Here is a 12,580-nt window from a genome sequence, read left to right as displayed (position 1 = left end):
AGCTTGGAAGGATTACTATACCAAGATGAATGATGAATCTCATTTAATCTAAAAGTCCATGCTTTGAAGACTGACAAAAGCCAATGTAGATAAAGCTCAAACTGGATAGTTGCCTAGTTAGCATGGGAGTCTGTTATCTTGGGAGTCATATCCTTCTGAGGGTTATGAGACAACTTGATGGAGCTAAGTGAGTGTATCATAACGTGGATTGTTGTCCGGTGATTTGAGAGATCTGTAATTCAGGACTTCAGGGAGCTGGTTGTCCAGGAACGAGGGAATTTAGCTTTCAAAGTAAAGCTTTTGAAGAATGGAAATTTCATGGTTAATGGTGTTATTAGTTTGATATATTTTGTTTTCAGCAGAATAAACCTTAAGGGGAGATATTAGAATAATATTAAATAGCTTTAGAGGAGGCTTATTGGTGTAATAAAATCATGTTAGTGGCAGTGTAATAAAATCACTGAAGTTTTTTAATTCACTATTTTTTGCATTGAATGATTCATGTCATGTTTATCCTTTTGCATGGTTTCATCCTCCAATCTCTGTACAAGGAGATGAACCTCTTTGTAATCGGTATCTTGTTACTTTAATAGAATATTGTCATGTCCCCTCTTTTGTGCTAGTTCTTTTGGCTCCTAGTTAATCTATCTCCACATCCGGATAGATTAACGGCATTACCAGTAAGGATGCTTGCCAGTCACAAGGGAAGATTTCTCTTAAGTTCGTCATTTAATGTATTAAAGTGCTTTAATAAAGTTTTATGTTTGAATAAGGCATTCACTTTATAAAGTGACTTAAGTGACTAGAAGACAGAATTGGTGTTTTATCCCACATCTCTTGTTCCAACACTTCTCCCTCATTTCGAGGTTATAAATAAGAGACTCCGTCTTGGGAAAGGACACAACGAATATATGATATTTCTACGAAATCCTAATGGTTGCTTAATTGTGATTGGATTTTCCTAAGGATGAAACCCGTTGAGAAAGAATAGTGAGACTAGACGCAAACCTAGTATCTCACATTTGCAATTTTAGAACTGTGACTCCAGGATTTTTGCACTGAAGATGTTTAAGAAGTGGAAGTTGAAGGTATTACAGGTGTTTGAAGGCAATCTAACACATTCAGGTCAGTACAAGATAATCTGTGTTTGGGACGGCAGGAGTATAGATCAGTTTATCTTACAGCAGAAGAAAGATATTATACTGTGAAGTACCCGTCTATTTTCATTGTTTTTGGTATTACCTGCGTGCCTTAGTACCATACCTACAGTGACCAAGTACGGGAGTGAAGAGGATAGTTGTTTTGGTAGCCAGGCTTCCACCACAGTGAGATTACTATACGTGAATGCATTCACAGCCAAGAGTGACGAGCCAGAAAGGAAGAACAGGAGCAGCATACGGGAGGCAGCAGAACTTGCAGTGACATCTATATGCAGTGTAACCCACGGGTAGCTACACAGGTCCACTCTATACCAACCGTTGACCAGGGAATACATAGCAGGGCCTGCAAGCAAGCAACAGAGGTGATAGTACAGAAGTGTAACAGTGGGCCACAGTTATTTCCACAGAGGCATCCTCTCTGCTAACCAACAACCGCGCCAATTGAAGCAACTTCACGGCAGGCAGTTCACAGGTCAAGCATTCTGTTAAAGCCAGGTTCCACCATTTACTTGTCTGCGTTTGAAAATTAAATATATATAAATGTTGAAAGGCCCATTAAGTAATTGTTACTCCACGATATTCCATAACATAACTTTGTATGGGGTTTGTTGTGAGTTGAAATAATAAAGGTGGTACTGTTATTTTCTAAGATTATCACGTTGTTTGTGGATTTCATAGTTATTTTGTGATACATTCTGGAACCGAATTATTTACAGCAATACCAGAACTTGTTATCAGAATTACATACCAACTGTTTGACAAAAAATATCATTAGCCTGGGTTTAATTTTCTGACCATATTAAGTCAGGATTACTACAAATATTAAAATATTGTGTTCTATTAATGTTTACAATAGTTTTGTTGGGGTTGATGATAACCACTCTGTCAGTGGGAACTGAAAATTGTTTGATGCTTTTGAAAGATCGTGCCAAAGTACTCTGGTCAAAATATATGACTATTGCAACTGTGTTGGAAAAATACCAGCAGACGATCTGGTAAGCTTGTGAGGAACATAACTTGCTTATAGTTGATAGAATTGAAACCTGTGAATGAATTTTTTAAGCTTAGGTCACAGATTACATCTACGTCAGTCATTTCAACAGGCATACGTATTGGTTGGAAGAGTTCACTCTGCGAAAAATGTTTTCAAGGGATCCAAAATTGGAAAATCAAAATGTAGAACACTCTGAAGTTTTGCAAAACAAAAAATTCGTGTTTTATTAAGTTTCATATTGTGACAGATTCTCTCTGCTTTTCAGGGAAATACCTGTTACATAGCTTCTCAGATTCTAAAGTCAATTGTTTGACTTTGATTTTCTGCCAGAAATTTCTTTAAAGATTTTTGTTTGAATCTAGTTTTGTGGCAAGGCATCTCTTTCAAGATATTGCTGCCACTATACATAGCTGTCTTATATTTGTAAAGCTTTTGGTACATTGTAATATTATTTTCTTTCCTTTCTGTATTATGTGCTTGAATTCCATTTCCATTTTAACTATGACCAATTGTGTGTATTGTCTACTAGCCTGATGGTATTTCTTGATCAGTTGGCTAAGTTAAAGTTACTCATTTGTTGACAGGAATTGCCCAATTGATTTGCTGGAAGCAATCTCAACTTTGATCTTCACAGCTCCAAGATGTGCTGATATTCCTGAACTTATAGAAATTCGCAGCCACTTTGGGTCAAAATATGGGAAAGAATTTGTTGCCTCAGCAGTGGAGCTGCGCCCTGAATGTGGTGTGAACAGGACTGTAAGTACAAGCTTTGATATGCCATTCACTGTAGTTGGTATCAAATACTTTTGAGTTTTAGCAGATAAAATCAATTTCCTATTGCCTACTTACTTGAGAGTGGTGTAAAATTGTAAATGGAATCTCGATTTCTTTGTTTGAAAAAAGAAGTGAGCTTGCAATCAGTCTTTAGCTCTATGATTGTGAACTTATTCTACAATTATATTTTTATCCATTTTTACTGCAATATTTTGTTAGAGTCTGGAATTTTCTTTATGTTTTAGTGATTTATTTTTTTATTTACTGCAGGTTATTGAAAAGCTATCTGCTAGAGCTCCAAACGGAGTACAAAAATTAAAGGTGATGAAAGAAATAGCTAAGGAACACCAAATCAAATGGGACCCATCTGAATCTGAAAGAGATCTTTTGAAGCCCCCTGAAGATCTGCTGGTAAGATCCTTGCCAGAAGTCCCTTGTCTGTTGATAATTCCAAATTTTTATTCTAAGCAAAATTAATTCTTTTGATAACCTGTTCTACATTTTGTCAAACAGAATGGTCCAAGTAAGTTTGTCGGGGCTGCCAATTTTCCAACAGAGCATAAGAAAGAATCTTACCAGTCTGTATCTGGTAACAAGTGTGAACCTGAATTTCAAGTTTTGGCAAGCAAAATGCCAAACAGTTCAGGAAATTCTCACTCTGTAGAAGCTACAAACTATAGGGAATCCTCAGTGAACAATATTTCCAAAAGCTCTAACACTTTAGGTATGCAAGCTACTGAAGATTCACAAAGTGCGAAAAGAAACAGAATGGACTCATTTGTTTCCAGAGGCAATGTTGAGAAAAAACCTATTCAAGCTCCAGCAAGTGAAAACAATATGAAAGCTACAAATTTGCATCAGGAAACTTTGGAAAAGAGGCCTTTTGATTCTCTTTCCTTGGGTCAGAGAAACACATTGGTCCCAAGAAACACTCTTGGTGACGAATATGATTCATCTCAGCGATCAGCATCCTACAAGATTGATCAGTCTAATGCATCTGTTGATTCATCCACTGTGTCAAGTGAGAGGGAAGTTTCTAACAACAAAGAATGGAACATGAAATTTAAAGATGCTGCATCTGCTGCTCAGGCAGCTGCATATTCTGCAGAAAGGGCAAGTGAAGCTGCAAAAGCTGCTGCTGAACTCTCAAAGCATAATACACTTAATAAGAAATATTCAAGAAAAAATTTATCTACTTCCTTTAGCTCAAGCTCAAGTGATGAGGAGATGATGGAATTAAATAATTCAGGGACATCTAGTAGGCCTGGTTCTAGTGAGGCTGTGCAACCTGAAGATCAAACCTTGCTTGGTAATGATCTGTCTGGGAAGCATCATGTGGAAAGTGGTAATAATTATCTAAAGTCTGATAACAGTGCAATTTGGCAAAGCAATCAGCAGAAAGAAACAGGAAAGATTGATGATGGATATGAATTGCCAATGAAAAGTGTTAGAAGGCTAGAGAGTTATCAGTGGCCTTCGGATGAAATCGCCAGTGATAATAGTGTGCATGGTGCAAAGGAATCTGCATATGTTAGAGAAGAGAGACAGTACATTAATATTAAAGAAGATAAAACTTATGCTGAAAAGGAGTCTGACTTTAGCAATTCTGTTGATGGATCAGGGCTTCAGAAAAGAGATCCAATATCTTTGCACTCAAACACTCAGCCATCAAAGGGTTTTAATGTTTCCTTCAACAAAAAATCTAGGAGTGTGGAGGAGTTTGAATCAAAGAGAGCTGAAGAAAGGGGCAATGCAGTTAATGAGTTTCCTCTGTTTAATGTCTCTCCGCAGAAGCTGCAATCAGATAATAAATGGAGTCATCAGAAGAATGAAGATAGCCCTGCAGTAAAGGCAAGTTATATGAATGAAGCACATAGTAATCTGTATCAGTCAAACTCAGCATTTCAACAACCTATGCAGTCTCCAGATGTTTCTCAGTCCAACTCCCACATGCAAAACTTATTCTTAAACAACAGTAGACCGCTAGACAAGTTTTCAACACAACCAGGGAATGCATCATATGATTCAAGTGCAAGTGATGATGATATGAGCAATTCAATGCTGAGGGGGAAATCTGGTTCAGATGTTCTCATAGAGAGTGCAAACTGGCCTTTAAATGATCACGATCGTTCTGGGAGGTATTTGGTTGAAATTAATGAGAGGAATACAAAATCTCAATGGAAAGCAAATCAGCAAAATGAACTTGTTAATGCTGGTCATGAATATTTGCCTATGAAAAGAACTGTCAGGACAGATATTTATCATCCGGCTTCAAATAGGACCGATCGTGATAAACCATTTGCTGATAAATCTCAACCTTTGAGAAGAGAACAGGAGGACCAAGTCAGTAATAGCAGAACTAGTAGGAAGCAAACAGATATTCGTCAGTCAGTTGAAGAACCACCATCGAGGAAAGGAAATAAAGTAGATTCACGTGAAAATGCTCAAGCATCTAACATGTTTGGTGATACTGATGGCATGGAATCTGATAATGAAAATGATATGTCTATGGAAAGAGCTGTCAGAACAGATCTTTATCATCAGCCTTCAAATAGAATCCATGATGATAATAAAACTTACACAGTTAAATCTCAATCTTTGAGAAGACAACAGGAGAAACAAGTTAATACTGGTGGAGCTATCAGGAAGGAAACAGATAGTCATAAATTGATTGTTGAACCAGTACCAAAGAAAGGAAATATGGTAAATTCACGTTCGAACACTCAAGTACCTGAGATCTTTATTGAGTCTGATAGCATGGAATCCGAGAGTGATGAGGAGACTGAGTTGGAGACACATAATGAAAGTAGTGGAAACAAATATGGGTTTCCTCTTTCTGATAACTCCCACAATGCATCACCAAACACCAAACATGGAAATCCAAAGCTGACTGGAAATCTCTCTAGACCAACACCGAGTTCTGTAAATGAAACTCATGCTCATCTTTCTCACTCAAATCTACAGTTCCAAGCTCCGAAGCAGTCTCTGTCAGGATCCACAACATCCTCTCGGACAAGCTTTCAATCTCCATCCTCCGCTGGAGAATCAAAGGCACAAAAAGAGAACTCATCAAGACGTGCTGCACATGTTCATCCAAAACTCCCAGACTATGATGACTTAGCTGCCAAGTTTAAATCCCTGAAGAGACAATGAATTGTATTGTATTATGGATAAGCAAGACGCTACTATTATCAGTTGTAGATTATTTATTTCTTCAGAAGGGAGGTCTGTCCATTCCCAGTGTTATTTCTGAATACTATTTGCAGTATAGTCAGCATTTATGTCTAGCAAGAATTGGGATGAATTGTCTTTTCTGTCATTATTTTGAAGTGCCTTAGGTTGATATATTTCTCTTATCGGAAACTATCCAGTTCTGATTTAATTTTCTGTAAAAGGGCAGCTCTTTGATTTGTTCTTGTAAAGTTATACATATGATTAAAATTATTTTTGATTTAAAGTGGCAAATTTAACCACTCAGTAACTTGCCTGTATGAAGAGTTCCCTTTTTGTTGAACACTTTTGCAGAGTAAGTGCATGGTTCACTTGAAATATATAATGTGTGTTTTGGGTCACAGAATAAAATACTAAACAGTTTACTCCAAAAAAATTGCACTCATCATTTATAATCATGGACTCTAAAACTCTAATAATCTCAACGTTAAATAACTACCCAAAGATAGCTGTGCTCATAGCATTTTATCTGGCACCCATTCTCTTCTTAAGAAAATATTGCTGTGCTTCATCGCTTCACCAAAATTCGAATGTGTTTGTTAAAAAGTCAAGTTGTCACATTCTTCTAGTCAGCTACAAACTTACTGAATAATTCCCACTATCATCATGTAAAATGGTTTGGCCAGCAAACAAAGATTTTCTTGGGTCAAAATAACCAGTAGTTGTTGTCTTTGCTTGAATGGGAGATACTATTTGCTATTTAATAGTACCAGGGCAGTAGATGTCTATGATACCGAATGCAGTCCGCAGGAAAGCAGTCCCTGCTCTTTTTGCTTTTTGAAGTGCTGATTTTCTGTTATTCAATTTGATAATGGACTCTTCAGTTCTCTCAATGATCTGCTCCTTGAGAGATCGTAGAACTGAAATTTCAGCTAAATTACTTGTGTACTCGACTTGGATGTCATTGTAAGCTTTACATTCCAAAAGTAATAGTACTTCTCTGTTTTCATTGTCCCGATTGTGCAAAAGGCAAGAGTTCTCTTTCGATGCTTCTTTAAGTCTCTACTATTTACTTATTTCACACCAAAGATGATGCAAGCTAGTTCTCAACCAAGCTACAGGAATCTTTGTTCTCAAAGGGATACTGGCCTCTAAATAGGCCTTTTTGCTGATAATTGGAAGTGAGGTCAAATTCCTCAAGTTAATAATTATTCTTTCTTTATAATGCCTATTCCCATATTAACTTGTGAAACTTATCTTGTGATGTCCCTCAAAATATTGTAAGGTTTGCTCTACGAGTCCATTCAAATTCCGGAAGTCTTTTATTGAGACGAATTTGGAAGAATCAAATTTGTAATGCAAACCAAGCATCAAGGAGAGAATTTAGACCAGATGATAGCCATAAGAGAGATGAATTCCTGCCACAAAAAAAACACACGAAAGCAGAAATTGTAATATAACATCAGAAGAAACAATTAACAATATGCACACTGATCTGTTTTGGAGAGACAAAATTAGGCAGAGATTTGTTGACCACGGGAAAATGGCTAAAATAACCATAGAGAATACACAAGTGGCAATTATGGAAGTCAGAAAACAAGAATGGCCGATATTATTGGCAAAACCTACAGCACAGAAGGGATATTTATTTCTCTAGTTGACTACAATGATATGTCCGTCATTACATATAGGCAATGGAACCAAACATATTTTTCTAAGTGCTTAATTCCTATGGAAAATCAGAAACTATTGAGTAGAGAATAAATGATGATTGATAATTCTTGTCAGCAGTTACGTTAGTGTTGGAGATGAGGGTAATCTATATCAGTGGATGAGGAAGAGGACGTAATTCATAGTGGTATCAAATATTGTAATTCATAATAAGGATAAAGAATCCGAGTTAGTTGTCCCAAAATCCCAAGATATTCTAAAAGGGGACATATCTACAACAAATGCTTTCATTCATGACATATTTCTTTTCACATCTTTAAAAATTAACATTGGACCAACAATTTACCTGCATTTGCTCAATTATTTGTTGATATGTCAAAACAAATGTACCATACCATTGGTTTCAATAGAAATTGCACCTATTTTTAAAAGAAAAAAAAACAATTATTTGATTTTCTTTGTGATAGTGCATTTTTGGACTGTTCCTATTTGCATCCATCTAGTCTTTGGAGATCTGTTGTCTTATATTTCATATCCATAAAGCACCACTGGATTACTGATAGTTCGAATAGAGTTAGAATAGTTTCCCAGTTGTACAACTCTATTTCTTTACATCTATTTTGAAGGACAAATAGTGCTCTTGATCCTTTACATCTATTTTGAAGGACAACTAGTGCTCCTGATCCTTCCAATGGTCTTTCCTTCTACAAGTTTTCCAATTAAGTATGTTGTTGAAGTCAATACTAAGTAATTTATCTAGAATACATCCTTTGAAATGAAATACTAATCTTTTTGTTCTAGCGGAGAAAACCATGATCTTGATCTTACTAATATTAACTTGCATATCCACATCTTTGTGAAAGTGGTCAATGTAAAATAAATCTTCTTATTATCTTTGATATTTAGTTAGTTTTTTAAATTTGAAGGTGATTAACGTAAGATTATCAATGTACAAAAGAAATCTGACTATATTCTCCTAGAAGTGCACCCTCAACATTTACATTCAATGCTTCAATTTTGTTGACATATAGGCTAAACACTATATTCTCCTAGAAGAGCACCCTCAAAATTTACATTCAATGCTTCTTCAATTTTGTTAACATATAGACTAAACATGTGTGGAAGATAACCACCATTTTTACATAATTTTAATGTTACTCCTACAACTAAATCAAATACGTATTTGAGTTATACATATTTGAATTTTGCTTTACACTTTACACTTGCAATTCCTCATAGAACCTATATAATCCAAATTACCTTAAGATACAAAGATCCTTAATAACACACCATAACTGATTCCTTGAAATCATGTCAAAAGCCTTCTCCAAATGAAAAAAAAATATATATCCATAGGTACAATTGAACTAGCATTCTTGTGATCTATTGTTATCATTTTTTTTATTGGATGAAGAATCCAACATTAGAATTATACTCAGCTATTTGACATGTGAGATTTTAAATTGCAAAAAATATTCAATTATGCAAACTAAAATTGTCTACAATGATGTTTTTTAAATGTCTTAATTTTGATTTGTTTGAAATGTTCTAAACACAATGACTAGTCTATAAGTGATATAGTTGAACTAATAACCATATAACCAAATTGTAATGATATAATCATCAAAGACCAATGATATCAAATGTGATGTTAAGATTACTAAGTATGTTTTGACATCAAGGACAACAAAAATGTAGGGATCAACATAAAAGGTTGAAGTGTCTTAAAGTCTTGTGTATAACTTTCCAATATCATATCACATTGATATAATTGTTATTTTCTTCTCATTTTAAATTTAATTAAATATAGATATCCAATGCCAACTCTATTTGTTAGAATAATTATTCATCTTTATTTCTTTAAAATTATGATAAATCCTATAAAACATATGTTTTGCTTCTTTTCTCTTTGAGTTCATATATGTTTTATAGTATGTTTTCTTAAAATAAATTACTAAAAATGTTTAAATATTTTCTTTTGATGCAAACAACTAGATTACATAGATATGAAAATTGCTCTTATTTTCAGCAAGTTGGTTACAACATAATGAACAAGCATACAACTTGTCAAGATGAATATAATAGTAAATTTGTTTCAAATACTTGATAATAATACACTAGTTAGAAGCAAAGTCTCAATCCATTTCGAGGAAGATGCATTCAATAGTCTTAAGTGATAACTCAATACTCCACAACATGATAATAACTAACCTATACCTCTCATATAAATCATGTTTATATGGTGAATATCACCCAAATATACCTAAAATACTTAAATATATTAAGATAACTTGAATACCTATAAATACTTATAATAATATTTATATAAATTATTTAATAGTTAAAGAGCTACAGATAGACTACTCATGATACAATACACTATAAGATTAGTAACGAACCGCATTCAGCCTTCGATGTATGTAATCAACATATTAGATTGCATTCCTTCATCTTTTTGAAAATTGATGCCCAAATAATTATTGTACTATTTACAGAAGAGTATATGTATGTTGACATAGTTTACATGGTTTATTTTTTATGACAAGGGGAGAAGTAAACTACTTAAAAATGTTGGTGCCCAAATAATTATTGTACTATTTACAGAAGAGTATATGTATGTTGACATAGTTTACATGGTTTATTTTTTATGACAAGGGGAGAAGTAAACTACTTAAAAATGTTGGTGGAAGGATTGGTAAAGTTATTCGTATAACCTGCTTAAAGTGTGCACAAAAGGTGGAATACTTTTGTAAGAACAACAATTATTTGCCTATTTTTTAATAAGCATGAGATTGGGGAAAGGAGATAATGGGAATAAACTATCTTTTCTATTGAACCTTGCATGTCACTGATGAATATTATATTTGATGCACATGAATGTCAAAAAGATTTATAAAAGAATTCCACTGAGATGTTTTAATATAATTAGACAACGTGATATAGAGGGGGAGAGAGACCGTCACTTCAGAGCTCAGCCGAAAAAGCATACTTCATTCTCTTCATATTATTGGATTTCATGTAGTTTATAAAAATGTTCCCAAGAAGCTTAATATAAAAGGCTTCGTTGGTCCTGTCATAAAGCACCGAACAAAAGTAAAAGTATGTCTTCTTTCAATGTAAGAAAAAAGGCAGAGTAAAAAGGAAATAATTGCTCAAAACATTCTGTAAGCAAATGGGTATTTCCTTTTTCAAAGTGCTTTACATTATGTATGCAAAGAGTAGAAAGTAGATGCCCTTCATCCATCTTTTCAATGACCTTTACTTTCCATATAGATTGGCCAGCTGAACTGAAAGGGAACAAGATGCTTACAATTTCTATTTGTTTGAGATTTAAAAAAATTAGAAAGCTTAATTATAATTTATGGGTCTTTAGATTTAGATTTAAATTTGGGAAAAAATAGATTTTTTTAACTGTTGTAATTTTTTTAATGTGATGGGTGATGCTGGTACAATATTTCTTTTGGTTTCACATTGAATACTTTTAATCCAGAGTCATAAACTTGAACACTTTTAAGATGAAGTTGTGAATTAGGGAGGCCACAAACAAGGGACCTCATTTCCATTTAACAACATATCTTTCGGTCTTATGTTGAATGCTTTTAACCCGATGTCATGAACTGATGAGGCTACAAACAAGGAACCTCATCTCCATGCAACAATATGACCCCATGTTGAACAGTTTTAAACCCAATTTATGAATTGGTGAGGCCACAAATGAGGGACCTCATCTTCGTTAACAAATCTGAGGTTCAAACTGAGTACATTAGATCAGCGAAAGTATGAACTCACCTTCACAATAATTCAGCAGAGGTTTGAACCGTAACAACATGAACACCAAACCAATATATTGAGTAATATACCCTAAAAAGAATAAAATTACATCAAATTTAAGTTTCACTTAAGATTAATAATAATGTTACAATTAGGTGTCACATAATGATATTTAAATATTTAATATAATGAACATATTTTCAAGATATCACCAAGCAAAATTTTACAATGAATGAGGGCCTCTAATAAAAAATAAGATCACTTGAAAAGCTTAGTTTTCTTATAAATTAAGATTCCTTTCGTTCTTTTAGTCAATAGCAATGAAGACTGGCTGCTTTGATAGTACAATTTTGTCTCTCTTATTACAGAGGCCAACCGACAGTGCTTCTGCTTCATGGCCCAATTTATGCTTTTAATTCAAAGCTTAGTCTCCCACGTGGAAGCCATGTTATCATAATACTTTTCAATTATCAAGCATCACATCGAAGGCATAACATTATTAAATGCTTTAAATAAAACTTAAATGGTCCTATGGTTGTATCTTTTTCTTTTGCATTGCTTTCTTTAATGTTTTCAGCTTTGTCCTTTTAAATCCTGCAGGGCTGAGAATGGCTGTAAGGTTACATCTAAAACCTCTATTCATTATTAAACTAGAAAAAATGGACAACAAATGAATAACAACACTTGATCTGTTTCCGCCATGTGCTTCTCTCAGTCACTCAGATGTTAGATATGCATATGCATATACCATAAGATGTATATGAATCAGTCCAACAATTTAATTTATTAACAGTAAAAGCTTTGATGAGATTTTCAGAATGAGGAATAAACAGGTACATTAACGGTACCATACTTTTATCACATCAAGCCATCACTTGTAAATAATGGAGAGAATATTTGATAATATTGACCTGAAGGCCATGTCATACTCAAACTATTCATAGTTTATGGAACCATGCAATGCATCCCTATGATGTTCAATGTACTTTTTCAAGCCTTGACACTTGATCCAATAGAATTCTCCATGGTCAAGTGCAAA

At 34.3% G+C, this 12,580-nt stretch overlaps 1 protein-coding gene across 1 annotated transcript in view; it reads left to right on the top strand.

Moving 5' to 3' along the window:
- LOC149537330 (uncharacterized) overlaps window positions 1-6,409 on the top strand; it is an 89,039-nt gene extending 82,630 nt beyond the window's left edge. Inside the window, exons 4-6 of the mRNA XM_089802841.1 lie at window positions 2,739-2,910; window positions 3,199-3,339; window positions 3,442-6,409. Of these exons, the coding sequence (XP_089658967.1) occupies window positions 2,739-2,910; window positions 3,199-3,339; window positions 3,442-6,081 (2,953 nt within the window). The 3' untranslated portion in view covers window positions 6,082-6,409. The remainder of the gene's footprint in view (window positions 1-2,738; window positions 2,911-3,198; window positions 3,340-3,441) is intronic.
- The last annotated feature ends 6,171 nt before the right edge of the window (window positions 6,410-12,580 follow it).

This window comes from Cupressus sempervirens, chromosome 9 (assembly GCF_028749045.1).
Source record: "Cupressus sempervirens isolate cs-2001-9-10 chromosome 9, ASM2874904v1, whole genome shotgun sequence".
Classification (NCBI taxonomy): Eukaryota; Viridiplantae; Streptophyta; class Pinopsida; order Cupressales; family Cupressaceae; genus Cupressus; species Cupressus sempervirens.
The sequence above is the reverse complement of the archived record's forward strand: the minus strand, read 5'-3'. Positions and strand labels throughout refer to the sequence as shown.